Below are 24,953 nucleotides of genomic sequence, written 5' to 3'. Positions count from 1 at the left end.
ACATAAGCGGGAGTTAAATATCACAAGTAGGAAATGGCATTTGATGCCAAATTCTGAAATTTTGGCTCTTCAATACTCCCTGACTATCATGACTTTAATGGGAGTTTTTCCTGACTAGGACCAAGGACTATGCAAAACAACTGTAGGCTTTGCTATCTGTGAATGTTTAATTGAATTGACAATCTTTAATTTGACCATAACTTTTGGGGTGGCAACACTAGGATTTTGTGTAAACAATTCCCTCTGTTACTAACACTGGTTCAGCTGCACTGATGGGAGTGCTAGTGGAGCTTGGTCTCCAGTCTGCTACTAGCTGATTGAAGACAAATATTCACATTCCTGCTTGGAGACTTCACAAATTACATCACTGAATCACAACACTATTTTGTGTGATCAGATGAAAATAGGAGCTGCCCTATTAAGGGACATTCTCAACAATTATGGCTTTTAGTTTTGTTTAAGGAAAAACCCGACACCTTATGGCTTGGACACCATGTGCAGCTACCATTAAGTCAGCATAGAAACAGTGAGGCTTATGATTGTACGAAGAGCTTCAACTCTAGTGCAAGGAAACCCCAATGTGGCACCTATACGTTCACTACCTGGAACCCGTGATCCAAGAGTGAAGTTTCCTCTGAAACGCTTTAGAAGGAGTTAGGAGGTCTCAGATGCCAGGATACTTGGTTACCATCCCCACACTAAATTTGTTACCCCCATTTTCTAGCGGAAGTAGTTGGGACAGTCATGTGCCACTAGGTGCCAGGCTTTATCAAATGCTTCCACCACAGCTGGGAGCAGAGGGCCCTCTTCACTGCACATGAGGTTCTGCTGCAGTTGATCCATGTTGGACATCCCAATGATCACTGCATCTCCAAGGGCACCCTGAAGTTTGGAGTGGTTGTACATCCAGCGTAAAGCAGTTGGGGGGGTTAGAGCCATAAGCCTCCCTTAATGCTTTCTCTACCAAGGCAATGGCTTGGAAATGGTGCTCCTTCCAGAATCTGTCCCTGTAGGCCTGGGACCAATCATTTCCAAAAAACCTGCCAGTCGGTTGGCCCGTGTCTTTATCATCATACTTGTACTTCCCTGTCAGCAGCCCTCCAGCCAAAGGATTGTAGGCATAGATCTTAAGCACCATGGGTGACCTTCTGAATCACTGAAATCAATGGCAAAACTCCCATTGACTTCAGTGAGGCCAGATTCTTACCTGCATATTGTGTTATCTAGCTCTGTCCCAGGCAACCTGGCAAAATCCATCCATCTCAGAAAAATAAAATATCATAAATACAATGTATCACAATAGATAAGCAGGAGCAAACCCAACAAAAGACTTCCCACAGAGAACACAGCATCCCCCATCTCATATCCACCCCAAAATACGTGGGGTGAATCCTGACCCTATTGAAGGCAATGGAAATTTTGCTATTGATTTAAAGGGTGAAATCCTGGCCCCATTAATTTCCCCCCAGAAATCCATCTAAAAGGACTGACTTTGCAGCAGTACTGAGTATTAAACATATACTCCACAAGTATTGTACCTAATGACATTACATTTTGAACTGGTGCCAGGCAACAGCTTCCCTCCGTGCTAACAGAAGGCTAAATAAGTCTGGCTGCTCCCAAGTCCTCTTAATTACTTCTAGTGAGGTTCTGCATTAGAGCTGGTTGGCCATTTGTGTTTATAGTCTACATAAAGTTTGGACAAACACTTTAGAATGTCTGAACCCTAATTGTGAGGAAGTCTAGGAACTGATTCATTTGGAATAGAGGGAAAGAGACGCACTTCTCTGAAAAGTTAGTTTTATTTTTAGAAGAGAATTATGAACTTAAAAGTAGCAAAAGCTGATCCACCAGCCACAAGAATCTGATTCTGCTGACCTACATTTGGTCTCAGTAAGAGTTACATGCATAGAAAGTGTAAGAACCTGGGACCATGTGGGTTCTGGGCCACCAATGCTTCTGCATCACCGTTGGAAGCTTAGGCTATGTTTTGCTGGAGGATCCTGTGAATCTAGAGCCTGCAGGAAGTACTGCCCAGCAGGGTGCAAGTGGCAGCCCTCTGCAGACCACTGATTGGCTCATGCTGGTATATAAACCAGGACGCCATCATGGGCAGCTGTCTGAGAAATGATGCAGACTGGCTGCTTACTTCTGCTCCAAACCTTGCCTTGCTTCTGACCCTGATTTGTCCCCAATTCTGTGACTTTCCTGCTGTTTGTAACCTTATGCCTGGCACTGACTCCCTGGTATCCTGACCTGGCTCAACCCAAATTCTGCCACTTGCCTCCCACCTGCAACCTGGTGCCTGACCTAACTTCCTGGTATCCTGACCAGGCTTCACCCTGACCCTGCTACTTGTCTCCTGGCCACATCCTGATAACTGACTGGTGCACACAGGCTCCCCACTGCCTGGTCCTGACAGAAAGGATGCAGGATTGGGTGCATGACAGAGAGCATGTGGGGATATTCACAAAAGAGCTTAACTGGACAAATGTAGCCTGAAAGCAAACACGGGTAGACCTTAACACAGCTGTGTCAATAGTGGAAGTGAGAGGATCCAGGAGTGAGTTTGTTTGCACCTACATGTCTGTGTAGAAACTAATTGTAAAAAGAGCTAGAGACATCAATCCGAGACTTACTAGAGTAAGAACTGCAGGATGGACTGCTTTATCCTTTGCTTCCTGAAAAGCTCATATGCTACCTGAGAATTCTAATTCTATTTTTCCAAGACTTGGTTGCTGCAATTAAGCAGTTATAATGCTTTCTTCAATAAATACATAAATACAGTTAAACAAGGTATTATTAGGGCTGCTTGAAAATTTTCATAAGTGTCAAATTTTTATAAAAATGTTATCAAACTTTTTGTTTACCATTTATTTTCCATTTTCAAACTAAGACATTTTTGCACATGAATTTTTACAAATTTATTTTTAATTATTTCAATCTTACCAGTGAAATCAAACTGGCAAAATCAAAATCATTGTTTAAAATGGAAAAAGAGAAACAAATGTTTTCAATAAATATTTATATTAATGCATTTTGTGTAAAATAAAAAAATAAATAAATAAAAGAAACTAAAATTAGTTTTTGTTTTTAATTGTGATTTTCATTTTATTTTTGGCTTGCTCTAGTTATAAGACTCCTGTATTTTTCTTGAAATATAATATCCAGTTAAGTTGAATAGATGTATTATTCATTTCAGTTCTAAAATATAGCCTGATAGTTGATACATTTTTGATCTACAATGTGAAACAGAACATGGATTAAAATGTCACTACCACTGTCTTTGATTTAAATAAGAAGTTATTTTGATGCAAGTATCTGAAGGAGTTTACAAGAGAAATCTATTTCTATTCGACCTCCTTTAAGTTTTGTATTCTCCATATGCAGTAATAATGGCTACTTGTTAGATCTTCTTGAAATTGGGGAAAATAATTGATTATGATGGGTGGAAACCTGAGGACCATACCTGGGAACAGAATCTGCTGGTCCTGATGTGGGCACAGTGAAGATGAGGAAGGAGGTGGACTAGCATGCTGTGGGGGAGCAGGCTGCACCCCACAAAGGGATGTAATGGCTGGCACGTTCCCTCTTCACTCCAGGGATCTAGTCCTTACTAAGCCAAATACTCATTGACCTCACTGGGAATTTGCCTGACTAAGGACCTCAGGATTTGGCCCAAAGTGCTTTGCAAACTTTATATATAGGAATTGCTCCACTCACCACTGAAATGCAACCACCTCTAGTGTAGAATGTGGCAGCCGTTCAGCTGCTGGCAGCAATCCTGTATGACCATTTAGGGCAGGAGAACAGGAAGTGAAGAATCCCTATCCAACTGAAACTGCAAGAGGAATTTAGGGAGACAGACTATAATTATACTATCTGTAATTTATCCAGGACACTGGTGGTAACATCCCTACTTTTGCAAAAAGGTGTCACTGGATTTTTAGTGAACACAAATGGATAGTACCTCTGGCAGCACAATAGCTTTTTCTGACTCCATGCTTGGGAATTACTTTAATATTGAGTCAGTGGGAAATATGTCATATGCGGTATCCCATCCAAGTACTGATCATATCCAGCCAGACTTAGGGCTGGTCTACACTATGGGGGGCGGAGATGGGGGATCGATCTAAGTTACACTACTTCAGCTACGTGAATAACATACTTAGATCTACTTATTGCAGTGTCTTCACTGTGGTGTGTCAACGGGATTCCCCTTGCACTTCTCATTGAGGTGGAGCACCAGAGTCGACACTAAAGCGACTGGCAGTCAATTTATCGCGTCTATACGAGACACGATAAATTGACCCCCGCTGGATTGATCGCTGCCCATAGATCCGCCTGGTAGTGTAGACATGCCTTTCGTTAGTGAGATCGCAGCCTGAGGTGGCTATATTAATGACTTTGTCATTCATAAAATGGAATTGCTCAAGCCATAGTAAAGTCACAAATGCTTCAGCAAATAACAGAATTGTAAGGTTCTCAGGAAAGCATCATAATGGGTTGAAAGCCTTGGCTAAATATGACTGTCACTACTTATTCTGTAGGAGTTGGGGCTGGAAGAAATTGCAGCATGTCATCGAAGAGAGTGCCATTTTACCAGAGAAGGCATAAACACTTTGATCAGTCCTACCGCAACATTCAGACAAGATACTTGCTCCAAGAATATGCAGCCAGAAAGTAAGTATCTTACATTTCCCATTAGTGTAGAGGAGCTTCTATTGCAGAGGAATCCATTTCAAAATGTAGAATTTTGTAAAAGAAATAAAAGTGACTTTGTTCTGAATTTCAGATGTGTGGAGAGCAATGGTTCTCAATCTTTTCCATACTGTGAATCCTCTGTCCCATGATCTCCCTACTATCTAGCTGGGACCCCCTTTCTATTTAGCAATATGGAGTGTTCATGGTTCCCTGTTAGCCGTTCAGGTTGGAAACTCCTCCCTGAAAGCAAAGTAATGACTCATAAAAACTCTCTCTGATTTTAGGGATAATCATTGCTATAGCCTATATCTAAGCATGGGAGCTGATTTTTATTTTATTTTATTTTATTTATTTAAATTCTTCCTCCCAAATCTATTCCTTGAAGATGTTCACTGCCTTGAAGTGGGGCCTCTTGCATTTTGGGCTATTCCAGGTTGTGGTCATTGGGATTCTTATTTTCCCTTTTATACCAAGTTGCAATTCTCCCATGTTCAAAATGCCTTTCCTTCGCCCACGTGTTCAAGGAACCATATGTCTCAAGTTCTGTTGCTAGGGCTATCTGAGATCACCTTTCTCCCAGGGTGTTACTGCAGTACTTCAGATCATCTCAGATGCTTGAGTTGATTGGCCCCACCTGCTATAAATGGAAGGGGGCTACTGGAAGAGTGTTCACTGTGAGGTGTACATCTCCTGGAATACATTTAATTCCCTGGTTAATCAGAGACCCATTTGGTGGCCTTCAGAACATGCCACAAGACCAACGTGATGGGTTAGAAAAACGGGTTTGGGAGTTGTTGTTTAGAAGTGGGAAGATACTGTAGGAGGCCTATGCTCTCTATTGGATGTTCCATAGGTGGGGTTAGTGGCCTTGATATTTTACTGTAATTGTTTTTATAAAATTGTGCAATATGGTCAAAGATTGGCATGGGCACAGTGAATAAAGACACTGAATTAAATTAAATGAAAGGGCTGACAGGCTCCATTGAGATGATAACACTACTGGGCATTAGACACTAAGGCTGCATGGTAGTGAATGTAACCCAGCTTCAGTGTGTGAGGTGCCATGTGTAGCTTAAAATGTAAGTTCCTCACAAAACACCGCACAGGTACCAGTTGTTCCATTCAGCTGCTTGAATGTAATTTCTTTGAACTTTGTAATTCCGTGCCTTATCCGTATAGCCATTTTACAGTGATTTCTTTTTGTGTTGGAAGGGTCGCTTCTAGACAGGCAGCTTCATTTAAGTCCTCTGCCAGTACAGAAAGAACTACATGTAGGCTCTGTGCCAGGAGGTTACACACTTCAGCCGAAGAAGAGTCACAAGAATACAGGAAAAGGTAAAACTTGCATTGGCGCCTTTAAATCACTTTGTTGGGTCAAATGCCATGGAACAGACACTTTTTTTTTGTCAGTATACTCTAAGGGAGAAATCCTGGCTTTGTTGAAGTCAAGGTCAAAATTTCTATCGACCTCAATGGAATCAGGAATTCACAGTGAAAGTTTTATTGAAAGACACAGCACTAAATTTGCAGACACAGCACTAAATTTGCAGTAACAGGGCAGTCACACGTTTTCATAATGGCTTTTGGCAAAAAGCTACCCAGAAACCTCTGAAAGGTAGCAAAGTGGCAAAGCAGGTTCATTGACAGAGCTGTCAACAAGATTGGAGCCTTCTATGACACTGTTCTTCATTAATATCTCATGGTTAGAATACCAAAGGGTCATGTGTCTCTTACATCTTATATTTCTTAGACCTTCAGTCCAGAGTTTTACTCCAAGTTGGTTGTGAAAACAGACGTAAAATAAGAAGAAATTGAAATCTACACTGAATTTGGCACTTCTTAAAATAAGAGCAAATATACTGTACCCTTACTGAATACTAAGATTACGTGTTGGGGGCAGCTTAATTGTATTAGAGTCATCTCCCTAACATCCTATTTATCAAGAAGATAACTTGCCTCAGTTACAGCATTGATATGAAGTCCTATAATAAATGTGCTGACAACTATATTCCATTTCATCAATTTGAGTGGCTGTATGTGCCCTGACATACTCCACAGTAAATACACCAAAGACTCAGCCAATGTATGTTATGAAGGCTATAGAAAGTGGAATGCATTCTTCTTTTTCCTTTGAAGATAACGTGAAGGATTACAAACTATCCCTTTGATGCCAGTTTTGCCATCATCAAGAGAGATGTGCCCTAGAAGCAGGGTGCAGTTTAGAAAAAAATCTTAATCTGTTTTGAATTTTTAACCTATTTTATTATTTAAAGAGATACAGCACACGATGAATAGTACAAGGCAGAATAATCCTGGAGCTTACATTATGAAGAAATTATACAAAGAAATAGCTTAAACCAGTGGCTCTCAAACTAGAGCCACTGCTTGTTCAGGGAAAGCCCCATGCGGGCCGGGCCGGTTTGTTTACCTGCCGCGTCCACAGGTTCGGCCAATCGCAGCTCCCACTGGCTGCGGTTCGCCACTCCAGGCCAATGGGGGCTGCAGGAAGGGCGGCCAGCACGTCCCTTGGCCCACGCCGCTTCCTCACCACCACTCCCCATTATTCTCCATGGAGGCCTGGCTGCTTCAGGAGTCTTATTCTCTATTGGTGATTTCTCCTAACCCCGTTCTCTGAGATCTACATTATCTGGGGAAGAGAGGGGTGCAGAATGACAAGCCTTCTCCTGACCTGGGGTGTTGGCACAGCAGGGACGTTCTTACAGCTATTCCTGACAGGTTATGCTAGGTTTGCCTCTACTGCTCACACTCCTTCAGAGGAGAATATGGTTTATAACATTGGTATCTGTAGGCGTGAGGTGGGAGTGTGAACATGGCCCTCCTCCCTGTGCCTGAAGGACTGCAGGGGGATAGTTCGTGCTACACCTTTTTACAAAGGTGCATAAGGGCAACTGTTGAGCACATTACTCCCAGGAGTATAAAAATATTGCTCAGGCATGCAGGAGTGAAATCAGGAAGGCCAAATCACACTTGGAGTTGCAGTTAGCAAGAGATGTTAAGAGTAACAAGAAGGGTTTCTTCAGGTATGTTAGCAACAAGAAGAAAATCGAAGAAAGTGTGGGCCCCTTACTGAATGAGGGAGGCAACCTAGTGACCGAGGATGTGGAAAAAGCTAATGTACTCAATGATTTTTTTGCCTCTGTCTTCACGAACAAGGTCAGCTCCCAGATTGCTGCACTGGGCAGTACAGTATGGGGAGAAAGTGACCAGCCCTCTGTGGAGAAAGAAGTGGTTCGGGACTATTTAGAAAAAGTGGACGTGCACAAGTCCATGGGGCCGGATGCGCTGCATCCGAGGGTGCTAAAGGAGTTGGCGGGTGAGATTGCAGAGCCATTAGCCATTATTTCTGAAAACTCATGGCGATCGGGGGAGGTCCCAGATGACTGGAAAAAGGCTAATGTAGTGCCCATCTTTAAAAAAGGGAAGAAGGAGGATCCGGGGAACTACAGGCCAGTCAGCCTCACCTCAGTCCCTGGAAAAATCATGGAGCAGATCCTCAAGGAATCAATTATGAAACATTTAGAGGAGAGGAAAGTGATCAGGAACAGTCAGCATGGATTCACGAAGGGGAAGTCGTGCCTGACTAACCTAATTGCCTTCTATGATGAGATAACTGGCTCTGTGGATGAGGGGAAAGCAGTGGATTTGTTATTCCTTGACTTTAGCAAAGCTTTTGATACGGTCTCCCACAGTATTCTTGCCGCCAAGTTAAAGAAGTATGGGCTGGATGAATGGACTGTAAGGTGGATAGAAAGCTGGCTAGATCATCGGGCTCAACGGGTATTGATCAATGGCTCCATGTCTAGTTGGCAGCCGGTTTCAAGCGGAGTGCCCCAAGGGTCGGTCCTGGGGCCGGTTTTGTTTAATATCTTTATTAATGATCTGGAGGATGGTGTGGACTGCACTCTCAACAAGTTTGCAGATGACACTAAACTAGGAGGCGTGGTAGATACTCTAGAGGGTAGGGATCGGATACAGAGGGACCTAGACAAATTAGAGGATTGGGCCAAAAAAAACCTGATGAGGTTCAACAAGGACAAGTGCAGAGTCCTGCACTTAGGACGGAAGAATCCCATGCACTGCTACAGACTAGGGACCGAATGGCTAGGTAGCAGTTCTGCAGAAAAGGACCTAGGGGTCACAGTGGACGAGAATCTGGATATGAGTCAACAGTGTGCTCTTGTTGCCAAGAAGGCTAACGGTATTTTGGGCTGTATAAGTAGGGGCATTGCCAGCAGATCGAGGAACGTGATCGTTCCCCTTTATTCGACATTGGTGAGGCCTCATCTGGAATACTGTGTCCAGTTTTGCGCCCCACACTACAAGAAGGATGTGGAAAAATTGGAAAGAGTCCAACGGAGGGCAACAAAAATGATTAGGGGTCTGGAGCACATGACTTATGAGGAGAGGCTGAGGGAACTGGGATTGTTTAGTCTCCAGAAGAGAAAAATGAGGGGGGATTTGATAGCAGCCTTCAACTACCTGAAGGGGGGTTCCAAAGAGGATGGAGCTCAGCTGTTCTCGGTGGTGGCAGATGACGGAACAAGGAGCAGTGGTCTCAAGTTGCAGTTGGGGAGGTCCAGGTTGGATATTAAGAAAAACTATTTCACTAGGAGGGTGGTGAAACACTGGAATGCGTTACCTAGGGAGGTGGTGGAGTCTCCTTCCTTGGAGGTTTTTAAGGCCCGGCTTGACAAAGCCCTGGCTGGGATGATTTAGTTGGGAATTGATCCTGCTTTGAGCAGGGGGTTGGACTAGATGACCTCTTGAGGTCCCTTCCAACCCTGATATTCTATGATTCTATGACCTGGAGGCATTATGCTCACTCTTGGCTTATATGGGCAAAATGTCTCCAACCATTGCTGTACCTCCCTAATTCACTTACGGGACAATCCAGCCTCAGCTCTGATGGTTTTGAAGGGTCTCTTGGCCTAGATGCTGGTACACGTTCCCTGATTGATTGGTGTGTGGACTCATTTTGCATAAGCTCCTTACACAGCAGCAGAGGGTAGCATAGGCACTGACTTCTAATGGCGCCGGTGGGTGCTTGATCCCCCCTCTGCCCCCGGCTCCACCCTGACTCCACCCCTGCCCCACACTCTCCTGCCTCCTCCCAACCCCTTCCCCAAAATCCCTGCCCCAACTCTGCCTCCTCCCTGCCCCTATTCGACCCCTTCCCCAAATCCCTGCCCCGGCCCCGCCTCCTCCCCTGAGCGCGCCATGTTCCTGCTCCTCCCCCCTCCCTCCTGGAGCTTGCTACAGCTGTTTGGCGGTGGCAAGAGCTGGGAGGTAGGCGGAGGAGCTGGGACATGGTGCGCTCAGGGGAGGAGGTGAGGTGGGGCGGGAGGGGGTGGAGTGGGGCGGTGAACTTGGCTGCCGGTGGGTGCAGAGCACCCACTAATTTTTCCCCATGGGTGCTCCAGCCCCGGAGCACCCTCGGAGTCGACGCCTATGGGTAGGCCAGAGGATCTGTGTAGGGAGCCTGCAGAAACTGCTTCAGCCATTGGGCTGAGGCATCCTCTACTGTGTGCTTCACTGCCTGAGGGGAGGATACTATTGCTTTTTACCCCCTTGGTATTTGAACAGTGTAATGGCCGAGGATTTGATCTCCAGATCTTAGAGTTACATATTGGTGATTCTTATCTTCTACAAAATATGTGATATAGATAATGATACAAATAAGAACAAACAGAAACAGAGAGAGGGGAAACCAATAATATACAAACCACAAAAGGGTAGAGAAAGGAAGGAAAGAGGCTGGATAGTCTTAGGAAATTTGCTATTTGATTTCTGTAGATTTTTTTCTTATAATTTAACTCTATTTGCAGAATCCCTGGGCCACCTCCTCAGCTGGGATAAATTGGCACAGCTCCACTGACTTCAATGGAACTATTCCAGTTACGGTAATTCCCACTGAAGATCTGGCCTCATATGCTCACAGGGAAGAGAAAGCAAACAGAAGACTCATTCATTTGCAGTTTTTAAGACGTTTGTTTTGAGATCTTGAGAGAGGGAAATAGTGCACATTATAGAATCTGCATCTGTGTAATGCTGCTAATAGGACTTCCAAGCCCTCATCTGCCTGCTGTGTATCAGTGACAATAGTAAAGCCTTGATTCTGGGTTAATCCTAAATAGTTTTCTCTTACCATGCAGGACTCATGAGCAAAAGTCTGATATAAGTGAAGAGAGGAGGATCCGGTTTGCCGCCAATTTGGCTGATGTGGAAGAAGAGCTTCGTTCAGCCAGGCTCCTTGCAAGAGAACATCTGGATAGAGTTACCATACAAAGGATGGTACTGTAACAGAACAATTTTATTTCCTTTCCAAGCAGAACTGTAAACTCCACTGCAGTTTAGAACTATGCTTCACAGAGCCCAACAGTAGTTTGCATCTGTTAATATTTGCGTATAGCTTTCAGACTAAATCTCTGATGCTGGTGCTAGATAATGCTCCTTCTCTCCACTTTTTGTTTCTATCCTGTGTAATAGGTAGAAGAACAAATGGCCTTGGAAAGATACACCATTGAAGAAAGTATAAGTCGAGCTCCTGAAATTTTGGTACGACTGAGGTCTCATACTGTTTGGGAAAAAATGTCTGTGAGGCTTTACTTCACTGTACAAGGATTTCCTACCCCTGTTGTACAATGGTAAGAGGCCTTTCCAGCCCTCTAAAACCGGTGTTAAGTTTGTTTTCCATTTGTAATTCTCATAGATATGCTGGATAGTAGTTGTGGATACTGCCGTTAAAGGAGCAAAAGGACAAACTTTTTGTAGTGTATCAAGTAAATATATATTTCAGAATGCTGACTACAAAAATGGTCATTAATTTAACTGATAATAACCTAGCAAGTGGTAAAATACACTGAGTTTTGCTAAATGGTAAATATTTTTGATGTTTTATACCAAGGCAATAGTATCTAGTAGTTAAACATTGGAAAGCGAGAGAGAATGTCTATGCCGGATGAGATGGGAGTGCATTCTTCTGTCAGGGCTTGTCTTCACTACCCGCCCAGATCGGCGGGTAGAAATCGATCTCTCGGGGATCGATTTATCGCATCTCATCAGGATGCGATAATCGATTCCCCGAATCGACGCGTGTACTCTACCAGCCCAGGTAGGAGTAAGCGCCATAGACGGGGGAGCCGCGGCGGTCGATTTGCCACCGTCCTCACAGCAGGGTAAGTCGGATCAGATACGTCGAATTCAGCTACGCTATTCCTGTAGCTGAATTTGCGTATCTGAAATCGATTCCCCCCCATAGTGTAGACGTAGCCTCAGTTATATGGTGCAACCTCACTGAAAATAATGGGATTAGAATGGTACAACTGGCAGGAGAATTTGACCTTTGAAATTTTCCACCAAAAGTGTTCTAGCTGGGGTAAGTTATCAGAGTGTCTTGTCCAGAGTCAGAAACCGCAGTAAGAGGCAAATTTCCACAAAAATCTGAGAATCATGTTATTCTTAGGTTACAATTCAAAACAGTTTTTTAGTCCTTTTTGTCAACAGAAGGAAGTTTGGATCTCTTTGTCTCTAGAAATCCTTATTGAAAAGAAGAGTCAGGTTAACCGGTGGATTTAAAATGATAAAGACGGTATCCTGGATGACATAGCCATTTTCAACACTAGAAAGAAACTCAGGCACATATTTTAAAAATTGGAAATGTAGCTGATAAAATATCTATTCCCTACTTCTAAATAACATCCCCTACCACTGACCGAGCTAGAAATCTGGGGTCTGATTCTCAGCTCCCCTTAAGTTTCTTTTGCACCACTCCAACAGTGCAAAGGGTACTCAGTGATTTCAGCCTGCACTGAGGATTCCCCTAGAACAGATGAATCATGAGCAGGTTTAGGCTTGGAATAGCCAGACATATGCCAACCCCTCCTGGCACTCCTTCCCCAGCATGGGGGGTGAGTGTGCCATGGTGGGCTGGAGGCATGCCGGAGTGGGAAGAGCAAAATTAGAGCATCATGCTCTCAGGTGATCATGGCCAGTATAGCAGCCCTTAGGGGACCATTATCTAGCAGTGCAAGTTGTTCTAACTCATGCAAGGGATCAGTTTGGCCCCCAGGACTGAGGAGGGGCATATAAGTGGCATGAAGCCAGCTGTCTCCTCTTCGCTAGGTACCCAAAATTGCTGCTCTGTGAATCAGAGGGCAGAATTTTGCACTCAGTGTACTAATTGGGCCTGATTCTGACCTCATTTACAGCAATATAAATCAGAAGTCACTCCGATGAAGATATCAGACTGTTGTGAGAATCAAATTAGGAGCATAGTTTCTCTGCACTCAGCCCACCCTCTAACCCTCACCTGCCCCATCACCTCCCTTCCCTATTGTGCAAGGTATTTTGTTTGTTTGCATGTGGCAGTAATGACCATGCACACCCTGTTTGGGGCTTTCACTACTTCTGAGTTATGTGGCCAACCTTAGCTCATGTGAATAAAAAATAACATTATGGTACCTAACCTCATATATTATCTATGTGTACAGCATATGCAGAGAGATAGCTGTAATATTTCTGTGGGCTAGACTGAACTGTAAGGTTCAGTCCTTAGAAGGGGGTGGCAAATTCTGTCCTAGGGGAAGCCCAGGGAGAGAATTGCCTCAGTCACAGTTCTGTCCGTGCTGCTCCCCTTTTTTACCTGAAGTGACTTGTAGAGCTAATGAGGATGCAACTTACTTCTGTTTTTGCCAGTTAGCTCTGATGGCTGGTGTGCTGGGGAGTTCAGCACACTGTGGGTGTGTAGCTTCACATGCACACCCGTGCCCAAACAATAACTACTTCCTTTCATTCCATTGCATGACCATGTATGGGCAGGTCACGGTCAGGCTCTCTGTATCTATTCATGTATACAGAGAGAGCTCAGTTATTAATACATGACATCCTGATGGAATAATCTCTAACTTTTGCTGCGGTTTCTTTATTTTTTTCTTGATTGTTAGGTATAAAAATGAGGAATTGATTTCGCCTGCAAGTGAACCAGGAAAGTACAGCATCGAAAGCAAATATGGAGTGCATATGCTGGAGATACACAGGTATCTTATTCTGATGAATAACAGAATGTTATTTAGATTATGACTTTTAACTGAAATAATTTCCTGCAAATACATCTGGAAATTTCTATAATGTATTACAAAATAGTCACGAAATACAGCACACTTAACTTCCGCTTAGCTGTTACTTTGGTTTAGGTGGCAAGATACTTCCTAAGTAGTCTGGGTATGGGGTCAGTGTAATGAAAAGCTAGGGATTTCTATCATAGCACCCAAACTGTCAGCAAGAAAAAAACAAATCTAGAGGTAAGTGAGCAGGGAAAAAAAGTATCCATTTAAAACAAACCCTTATTATAATATTTTAATCTCATCATTCTGGCAGCTAGAGTGGAACAGTTTGTTCTTCTTTAATAGTCTATTCCATCATGGCAGCAACTCTTTGATCAGAGCTTGAAGCTTAGGAAAGTTTAGCTAGCTGTGGCTAGAAAATTCAATGGATGGTATTTGGCTCTGTTAGCAGGTTGTCATGTTTTGCTTACCTTAGCTCTTCATTGTATTATTTGTTTTCCTGTGATTGGGGATGGGAGAGTCCAGTGGTTTCTTTAAAAGGTTTTAAGTTCTGAAAATATATTTTTATCTAATTTTAAATTGTCTTCAAGACATAATGGTTTAAAAGTCTGGCATGAAAGAAAAACAAACGTTGTAACAAGTGTCAGCACTCCCAACCGCCCCTCACTAAACCTCAGCTGGGACACAGGGTTGCAATACTGTATTTCACATATAATAATGATTTGGTACAAGTTTAAAAAAAGCAACAACAGTGTGGACGGAACAATGGTGTCAAGACAGAAAAATAAGTGTCTAAATATTTTCATCTGTCCTTACTAATTTACCAAAAATATGACCTCAGGCTACATTCAAACAGTTTGAACATTTGTGTGTGATATTTGGCTGGCAAAATATTCACTCACTCATCCTGTCTCCAGCCATCAACCATAGTCCTGAGGTAGGCCAGGCAGAAGTAGAGGAACAATAGTGCACCATTCCTTCTGCTTGAAGCAGGAAGCCCTGTCCCCAAACCTTTGGCTTCTGTAGAAAGGGATAGCTAATCCCTAACCTCCTTCCTTTGGCTCCGGTGGGTAGTGGAGAAATGTATTCCTGTCTAGGAGACTTCCATAATAGCCACCGGGCTCTGCCCCACTTACCTTTATTCTTTACTCACCTCCCGGGATGAGGAAGGAGACTATTAGCCTCCTCCCCCAACTTCAGAATTCAGTTTGCTGGCCACTTCCCACACCATTTAAGGGCACAGATCATGGCTGACCCCTACCATCTGTCCTGGCCCTTTGGGTGCTAGAGAAGGCTGGTGAGAGATGCAGGCAGCCTGTCCAGCAGTGAGAATGGAAACTCTTCCATTGCTATTTGGGAGAGTGAGAGTGGTTGCTAGTGGGTGATGTTTGGGTGACTGAGTGCCAGTGGGTTGGCACCTAGGATGAGTGTGATTGTACCTGGGTGTCTTTGTTGGTGCCAGCAGGTGGCTGTGTGCAGGAATGTGGGTATGGTTGCTTGTGAGTAGCATGGGGGTGAGTGGAGTAGTTTTTTGAGTGCCTTTTGTTGTGCCAGTGGATGGATGTCTAGGGCAGGGATTGGCAACCTTTGGCATACGGCCCGCCAGGGTAAGCACCCTGGTGGGCCGGGCCAGTTTGTTTACCTGCTGCGTCCGCAGGTTTGGCCGATCGCGGCTCCCACTGGCTGCGGTTCACCGTCCCAGGCCAATGGGGGCTGCGGGAAGCAGCGCGGGCCGAGGGCTGTGCTGGCCGCTGATTCCCGCAGCCCCCATTGGCCTGGAACGGCAAACCACAGCCAGTGGGAGCTGCAATTGGCCCAACCTGTGGATGCAGCATGTAAACAAACCGGCCCGGCCTACCAGGGTGCTTACCTGGTGGGCTGCGTGCCAAAGGTTGCTGATCCCTGGTCTAGGGGAATATGGTGAGTGTGTTGGTGCCTGGTCGGGATGGTGATTGTTCCCCTCCCCAAACATTTCCCCCCTCTCCTCCCTGCCAGGCACCCGCACTCACCTAGACAGCCACCCACTTCCCCATAGGCATCCATACCTACTCTCACTCACCCAGACACACCAATAGAATCATCCATAGGCACTCACAAAGGCTCCCACATGCACTCATACTCACCTCTGGTATTCCCCCTTACCACCCACTGGAACCTACACCCATACATACTCACCCAGACACACCCACACTTATCCAAACAGCTAACCCCTGGCACCCATACACTCACATCATCTTTCCTATTCTTTGCCAATACAGTCTTTTCCAAGTGAAGCTTCCCAACTGCTCCCTGAATCATTCACCTTTTCCTTGTTTAACAGTTGTTTGCCAAAAAGATCCTGTCTAATTGGGGCAGCTTCATGGCTGATTCTAACTCTGAGGCATACACTTTCTTGAACTAACATTTCTAAACTGCACTAAGCTACTTTATTACTACTTTCTTTGATGTGAAACTGGTTCGTGGACTGTATGAAAATGATAGAAATATGACATGCACAAGGCTCTTCTTGAATTGTGAGATGATCGTCAGAAATTGCAGCTGAGTTACGGACAAGCCATGGAAAATTGTGGAAAAGTAATAATGGACCTTGTTATTTGCAGTAATAAAGTCCATTATTACTTTTCTGCTATTTTGTGCTGTTGGCCACCCGAGGCTGAGAGTGCAGGCTCCCGCTGTTGGCTGCCCAGGGCTCTGATGTCAGCCCCACACTACTCCCATAGCTCCCGCTGTCAAAATTCTGTAAGCCTAATATTGCAGAATACGCAATTTCTGCAATATCGCAAGTTAAGTAGGGCCTTAGACATGCAAGAAATAAAAGCTCACTTTGAATATTACTAGCTATACTTTTTTAATACAAAAAATCCTGCCTATTTCTTGTATTTGGAAGGAGAAAAAAGATGTGGTATAGTCCTTAAAATGGAAGATCCAACTATGTGAAATGTGCATAATTTTTTTTTGGATATAGAACAGCTAAGATTATTTACCTAGCCACTTCTGTACTCTTCTCAGCTGTCCATACCAAAGTGCTGAGCTACATGTCATCGGAGCTGTGGTCACTTAAAATGGCTTTGGAATTTCTTGGCTGTCTTCTTAGCACTTCTCCGAGGCTTATGTAGTGAACTTTTACTTATGATGCAAGTGTGACATTTATTCCTATGAATATACTGTGTGTTTCTTGTCCCCAAATGGAAAAATTCTTGAGATGCCAAAAACAGAGTATTACCTCATTTTAAAATTGTAACTGGAAACTTTCATTTCCCCGTTTATCTCAGAGGACTCACAACCTGTACAGTAACCCAGATCACCTTCATAGCTCCGTCTCAGATTTTTAAGACATACTTTGGTCAATTTATCAGGTCTTCTGGATTCACATGACACAACCCTTTCCATATACTGTTGATTTCTGGCTGCTTGGAGGGGTCTTATGCTAGGGGACCTGAGTTTCAGTTCTGTCTTGAGTAGTAAAGACAAATGGTATTGATGGTTGCATTGTAATTGTAACATGTGCACTTCCCCAAATCCCATTTCACAATTCTCAAACATAGGAACTGCCATACTGCATCAGGCCACTGGTCCCTCTAGTCAGTATCCTGTCTCTAACAGCAGCCAATACCAGATGTTTCAGAAGAAGGCACAATAAACCATTCAGGGGACCGCTATGGAATAGCCTACCCATAGGGGAAATTTCTTCTTAACCCTAACCAATTAGCAACTGGAGTATGCCTTGGAGCATACAGGTTTATATCCCTTCTATTTCTGTAACCTATCTAATGTAAGTGTGAATGTTCTCATTATCAGTATAAATGTTCTATTCTTGTGTTAATCAGATTTAGCTTCGGTGATATCACATAGCAATGTGTTCCCATGGTCATTATGAAATATTTTCATTTCACTCTTTAAAACTTCTGCTTTTTGATTTCATTGAATGTCCCCTTGTTCTTGCAATAGGAGAAATAGGATCATTTTCCTATACTAGTCATTATTTTTTTGTCTTTATTATGCCCACTAGATGGGCCTCCTTAGTTAAGACAGAAGGCCAATCTTTTCAATATTTCTTCATATGGGAGCCTTTCTTTGCCTCTTTTTTTTCCCCTGTCTCTGAACAGGCTCTGTTTCTGCTCTATTCATTTGAGCTAGGATGAACACAGTATTCCAGATACAGATGTATCACTGATTTATATAATGGCAGAATATATTTTCTGTATTATTTTTATCCCATTCATAGAATCATAGAATATCAGGGTTGGGAGGGACCTCAAGAGGTCATCTAGTCCACTCCCCTGCTCAAAGCAGGACCAATTCCCAACTAAATCATCCCAGCCAGGACTTTGTCAAGCCTGACCTTAAAAACCTCTAAGGAAGGAAAAAACCCTCTAAGGAATGCTTATACATTCTTTTTTACTGCTGTTGCACCTTTACTTTTACTGATCAGTGGTTTTTGGTGAGAGAGCAGTGTCTCTGTACCCTGTAATCCCACACCTCATCAGGGGAGTGGTTGGAGTATGAACTGCAGTACATTACTTCCTTGGGAGAAACAGGGAGCAGGGAAGGAAGTGTGGGTATGTCAACACGCTGGAGAGTATACTGGCATAACTTTGTTGGCATGGCCCTATAGTGTAGACACAGCCTATACTGACAGAAGAGGTTTTACTGTCGCTGTAGGAACATTACCTCCCTGAATAAAGTTCGTTATGTTGATGAAACCCTGGGGGGCCATCACTTTAGCTGAGTGGCCATCTTGTTGGCATAACTATGTTGGGCAGGTGTGTGGCTTTTTCACACCCCTGGCTGATGCAGCTATTGTGCTATATAGCGTTTCACTGTAGACCAGGCCTCCGATTTCCCAGGCTCCTTGGGGGGTAGTGCAGCTAGATACTGCCTCATACGCATGGTGTAGAGATCAGGCTTTATCTAGCCTTTTGTTAGGTCCCTCGCTCCTGCATGACTAACTGCAGTCCTTGTTTAAGGAAGGTCTAGAACTGCAATAGCAGAGGGCTTGAGAGAGCATCAGCAGATTTGTGTGGTGATGTGGGGAAGACTGCATACGGCTGTGTAAGCCCTGCTGCAGTAGGCCTAACCAGAGCTCCCAGTTTCCAACTTCTACAAGCATTGCTTTAAAAAATAAAACAGAACCCCCCAAAATTGTGTAAGTGTCTTGCCTGTACAAATGTCACTGCACAGCAGGTGAGGTACTAGTACAGATACATTTTAGTACAACAGACTGAATGCTTTATGCTTTTCTAGATTTAATACTGAGAGGGACGAATGCCATCCCTTGTGCTGTAGCCAGGTTCTATGGGAAGAACAATCAGTGCGTAAGGATATGGGGTGTGACTGCATGGCCAAAAGGTCATGTTGAAAGGCAGGGTTCTGAACTGCAGAGTAGCAGGTGGCAGGCTGTTGCTCAGAGGAGGTTCTAGCTTCTATGGGACAGAATGCTTGAATAATAATCATGTCTAATTGTTAAATATCCCACTGCTTGTATACAAAGAATGGCACAGGCACAGAACTACAGGTGAGTTCCCACCCTAGAACATACAAGCTGAGCTGCAATAGCTACAAACTATGGAATGAGGTAAAAGACAAAGTGTCTGACCGAGGACCATGTTGTGGCTACTCCTGCTGTGGAAGAAGGACAGAAGGACCATGAAACTTCATGAGTTCAATTTGGTAGAGTTTCTGACAAAAATCTTCCTTCATACGGGAGACAGTTAGTGGAGGAGGCTATAGAGTGGACTGCGGCTATGACCCGCAAACACCATAGGGGCTGTTATGCATTCCAGCCACACCCCTTCTCACACCCTCCCCCAGCACAGCACGGACATGCCTCCTAAACTGGGAGCATGGATAACGCTGTTGTACTAGCAGCACAGCAAAACTGAAACACAATGCACTCCAACTATGGCCCCTCCAACCCTCAGCCACCCCTGCCATGCCACCTATCCTGGGAAGCAGGTGTCAAAATCTTACGCTGGGTCTGTGCTGACTGGAGAACCATCCGTTTCCCCAGCTCCATACTAGAGGAAGAGCTGATTAAAATAAAGTGTGGAGGGTGGGGGCAAGGCCGGGAGTTGGGGAAAATTTTGTGGGCTCTCCCATCCCCATTGTCCATCTTTTGAAAGTTAGCAAAACTTTGACCATCTGTACCAGAGGGTATCCTCTGGGGACCATCTACACCCTTTTATGCCAGGGCAATGGAAAAGAGCCTCAGCATAGGAGAGACTCGGGACAACTGAATTCATACCGAAAGTGGGTGTCTTTAACCAAAAGCATGGTTACTACAGTCTCCATTCTGTTTTTGACATGGGTTGAAATCAATGCCAATTCAGGCAAAAATGTTATTTCACTCTTCACTCCTGCGGTGCAATCTATGCTAGCCAGACAGATGAACATGTGCATTTTAAAGGTACATTTTAAATGGCAGTGTAAAGGTCCCAGTGCAAATATTAACACTCGAGAACATGATAAAGATTCAGGGCAGTTTTACTTTCACACAAACTATCATTATCGTGGGACAGACCTAATTCTGCCCTCCTATTTCATGCTATTGAAGGTAAATTGTACTCATTTCATCTGATCTTTGCAAAGTCTAGGAAACACATTCTTGACCAGAATATTAGGATAACTGATGAAGAAACCATTCCCCAGCCTCTGTAGACACCGAGAATCCACCTTAATTTTTTACACAAGATCCCATATACCTTGGACTATCATCACTTAGGAAATTTCGTTTTGTTTAGATGTCCAACCAGAATCGATGCATTCAATAAAACTGATAGTTTGCTCACTGATATTGAATCTTAGGGCCATATTCAAAGGTGAATCATCAGGAGCTGATATAACTTGCACCTTTTTCTGGCCTCCCTCAAAGTACATGTTAAACCAACATGATGTGTAACTTATACCCACTGACCATCGTACACATCACCTTGATTGTGACCCCTGAATCTAAAGACATTCAAAGGTCTGTTTGCATTGCATTCAGCTGTGTGATTGCAGCTTGAATTAGCTTTAATCTAGCTAGCTCAGCTGAAAATAGCAGTGAAGACATGGTAGTATAGGCTTTGGCACGGCTAGGGAATGCGTGTATGTATTCTGTTAGCCTTAAAGGTGCCACAGGACCCTCTGTTGCTTTTTACAGATTCAGACTAACACGGCTACCCCTCTGATACGTGTATGTATTGATATTCAATATCAGGCCGGCATGTACAGTCCATGCTTAAGTCCATGCCACTGTGCCTTCACTGCTAAAGTTTTAGCCATGCTAACTAGATTAGAGGTAGCACGGTTATGACTACCTGAGTTGCAATCGCACCTTCACTTGCAATGTAGACGAATCCTAAACTGGTGTAACTCATATGAGACAGAGCTAGATTAGAGAGACATAGCAGGAAATGGTCAATTGTCAAATTTCAAAGTAGTAGTCTCTAGCAAATGTGTATCTTCAAGTTACAAATTTCACAGAAGCCAGATTGTGTCACAAACCACTTATATTTATATTAATATAAATGTCTTTTGCATGTTTACATAAAACTGAAGAAACCATAAGATCAAATAGCTTCCCTCCACGGAGAGTATGTCTACACTTTGAACTGGAGGTGTAAATTCTGGCTCGAGGAGACTTACCCACTGTAGCTCTGATTGAGCGATCAAGCTAAAAATAGAGCGTAGCTGTGGCAGGGTGAGCAGTAGGTGGGGCTAGTCACCTGAGGTACATCCCTACTGTCTTGGACCGGATTGTATTCAGGGCGGCTAGCCCCTTCCACTGCTTGTGCAGCCGTGGCTACACTGTAATTGTTGTGTGCTAGCTCAATCACAGCTCGCACGGGTATGTCTCCTCGAGCTGGGAGTTGCACCCCCAGCTCAAAGTATAGATTTACTCTAATCTAATGGGTTTCAGAGTGATAGCAGTGTTGGTCTGTATCAGCAAAAACAACGAGGAGTCCTTGTAGCACCTTAGAGACTAACAAATTTATTTGGGCATAAGCTTCGTGGGCTAAAACCCATTTCATCAGATGCTAATGGAAATTTGTCAGCTTGAAATCTAGTCAGTTTCAAAAATAGAATGATTACTAGAGCTATGAGTAGAGCTCAGTTTTTTGGATTAGTGGCTGAACTGCTGAATAAGAAAAAACAAAACAAAAAACAGTTTAGATCTATCTAAAATAAACTGTGTTCAATTTTTTAGGCATAATGAAAAAGTTGAAAATTTTTGTTTTGGGGTCAAGCAAAACATTTCTTTGACCCTAAATGTTTATTTTCCAAGGTTGTTTACCTTTATAAAGTATATTTTAAAATAAAATTAAGTGAAATTCCAAAATAAATCATCTTTAAAAAAACAAAAAGTTGAAATGATTTGTGTCAGAAATCCTTAACGAGCCAGTTTGACATTTTTTAATTTTGACTGGTGCAGTTTGCCAAAATTGACTTGAATTTGTTAGTTGTTTTGGCGGAACCAATGGAAAAAATGATTTGCACAATTTTTTTTGCCCAGCTCTAATTATTAGTAGTAAAAATACTTCACCCACCTAAATCCCCTACCAGCACTACTGATTTTAAATCACATTATGCTACTTTTAAAAATGTTTTTCTGTCCTTATGTTTTGTGAAAGACTTTCACAAACAGGAGAAACTGACTATGGGCCAAATTCTTATCACTTATGCCAGAATAAGCCTATTGACTTCAATGGGGTTTCACATGTGTAACTGATAGCAGAATTTGAGACAGCATGTTTGATTATTTTTTCAAACGAATATATAAACATCTCACTGTGCTTTCTTATTTCATGGAAACAATCCTGCATTTCTTGCATTCTGATTTGAGTTAAACAAAGGTTTGAGTGGAAAAGGAAGGCAGGATGGGGCCCTATATCAGTTTAAGAAAGACATTTCTACAGTTTCCTGACTACTTGCATGCCACCCGGTGGTAACTAAATAAATCATGGTTCTGAATTCTGTGTAATTTAGATAACTAGCAATGTTTGTTAATTGGTTACCAGTAATCAAATACATCATGCTAATGCAGCAGTTCTCAAACTGTGGGTTGGGACCCCAAAGTGGATTGGGACCCCAGGGCTGGCTTAGACTTGCTGGGCCCCGGGGTCAAAGCCCAAGCCCCACTGCCTAGGGCCGAAGCTCAAGGGCTTCAGCCCTTGGCAGTGGGCTCAGGTTACAGGCTTCAACTTTGCCCCCACCCCTGCTCAGAGCAGCAGGTCTCGGGCTTTGCCCCCCTCCACCCGGGGCAGCGGGGCTTGGTGGGTTCAGGCTTCAGTCCCCCCTCCTGGGGTCATGTAGTAATTTTTGTTGTCAGAAGGGGATCACGGTGCAATGAAGTTTGAGAACCTCTGCACTAATAGGTACGAAAGCAAATGCTGAGTAAAGATGCCTTGTCCACTATTTTTAAAGTGGTATTCGGTTAAAAGTTATCCTTTTGACATATTATCATTTGATCCTCCAGTTATCAATACTAAGTCAAGTAAAAATATTAAATAATAATGAAAGCAAAGAAATCTAAGATTAAAGCTCTCAGTTCATTCTTTGCTTGTTTCATTGTACCAAGGCATTGTGGTGGTGGGTTGTGAAAAGAGTATGAATCCTATATCCCACGTATGTTTCTTAGGCATTATTGGGTGGGCTAAGAAGAGAGTGGAAAATTTACTGCAGGTTTTCCTTGCATTTGACATTTTGCATCATGCTGTTAATGTTATTTTACATTATATTATATTTCTTTCTGTGTTTTTTATAAAACCGAAGTACAGAAATATCATATTAACATGCTAAGAATTCATATCCAAAGTTTCATGAGATCAGCTACCATAGCAAAGAATCAGTTAAACTTTAGATAGATTTGTGAACAATTATTGGTTTTTTCTTTGAGCGTGTTTTAAAAAAGCGTCTATTGTGAGTTAAAATTTGCTTAATTTGTTTTCCCAGCGTACAATATTTCATAGTAATCCTACTGTGCTGTCGTGTTTAGGGCACTATCCTGGGCTTTTGTGGTAACACAAGCCAGTCTCAGGGTTTGTTATCGTGTCTTTGATAACTAATTGTAAAATATACTCTGTATTTTGCCACTTTGTTTTGTAAAATGCATGGCTGGAGATCTGCCTTTAGGGGGAGCCATGAGCCCTGTATATTTGTACTGATGTAATTCCATTGCTTGACCCATCATCTGGTCATGTTTACTCTCACCAAAAGGTAAATTTCTGAAAGTATGCAGGATGGGTTGTTCCACTTTGTGGCATGTCACAGTCCAGAGTATATGACAAGGCTCAAAAGCAAGTGTGTGACATGCCTGCCACTTTAGCAACACCCATGCTGTATGCCACAAAGTCTGCAATCCTCTTGGGTATTTTGCATCAAACTTTTTTCAGTTTGTTCTGTTCTTTCATGCTTGGTGTCCATAATCTTGTAGCCATATTTTTATCCATTTCAACTGAGAGTTTCCAGGATGATACCAAATTATTCTTCTGAGATGAAAGTGAGTGCAGGCATGTGCAGTGTTGCTTCTTAAAAGTCATGGTCTCCAATAAATGGATAGAGCTTCCCTTAAATTGCATGAAGTCCTCAGATCACGAACATACACATGTGTCATGTATGTTTACCTAACATTTATTTTTACGCAACCAAAATATAAAGAGCTATTCTCCTTTCCTGTACTTTAAATCAGTGTAACTTCAGTGGAGTTACATCTGTTTGACTCTGGTGTAAAAACAATCAGGCCCATTGTCCTTGGATGTGGAAGTTTGCACTGGAATCTTAACACAAACAGATATGCAAACATATGTTGCCAGTTCCACATCAAAGAAGGCTGTGGAGAGTGAGTTATTCCACCATTAGACCCTGTGCTGCTGCACTAATGATCCTTTAAAAAAATAAAAAGTTGGTTGTTCCTTAATCAACTTCTTTTCTTAAATAAAAAAATATCAGGTCAAACCCATTTGTCTACAGCAATATTAGGCCAGATTCCCTGGACTGCTCTGTTACCTGTGTCCTGCCTGAGTGGTTCAAAGGGAAAAGAAACTGCTTGCAATTCCCTGCTGGGGATAACTCTGTAGAAGGGGAATTCCAGCAGGGATAGTGCTGATGTAATTGTTTGCTACGCCTCTCTTCCCTCAATACCTGACACAGAGGGTTTGGAGGACAGGGGGTGGCGGGGGAGGATGT

At 43.2% G+C, this 24,953-nt stretch overlaps 1 protein-coding gene across 8 annotated transcripts in view; it reads left to right on the top strand.

Annotated features, from left to right (window-relative positions):
- Positions 1-24,953, top strand: part of MYOM2 (myomesin 2) — a 159,337-nt gene that overhangs the window by 17,325 nt on the left and 117,059 nt on the right. For all 8 annotated transcript variants that reach the window (XM_054021634.1, XM_054021633.1, XM_054021637.1 and 5 more), the window contains exons 2-6: positions 4,551-4,683; positions 5,917-6,039; positions 10,878-11,016; positions 11,212-11,369; positions 13,668-13,760. In XM_054021634.1, the coding sequence (XP_053877609.1) occupies positions 4,551-4,683; positions 5,917-6,039; positions 10,878-11,016; positions 11,212-11,369; positions 13,668-13,760 (646 nt within the window). The remainder of the gene's footprint in view (positions 1-4,550; positions 4,684-5,916; positions 6,040-10,877; positions 11,017-11,211; positions 11,370-13,667; positions 13,761-24,953) is intronic.

The sequence above is a fragment of the Malaclemys terrapin genome, chromosome 3, assembly GCF_027887155.1.
Source record: "Malaclemys terrapin pileata isolate rMalTer1 chromosome 3, rMalTer1.hap1, whole genome shotgun sequence".
In the NCBI taxonomy this organism is placed as follows: domain Eukaryota; kingdom Metazoa; phylum Chordata; order Testudines; family Emydidae; genus Malaclemys; species Malaclemys terrapin.
Note: the sequence above shows the minus strand (reverse complement) of the source record. Positions and strands in the feature narration are given on the sequence as shown.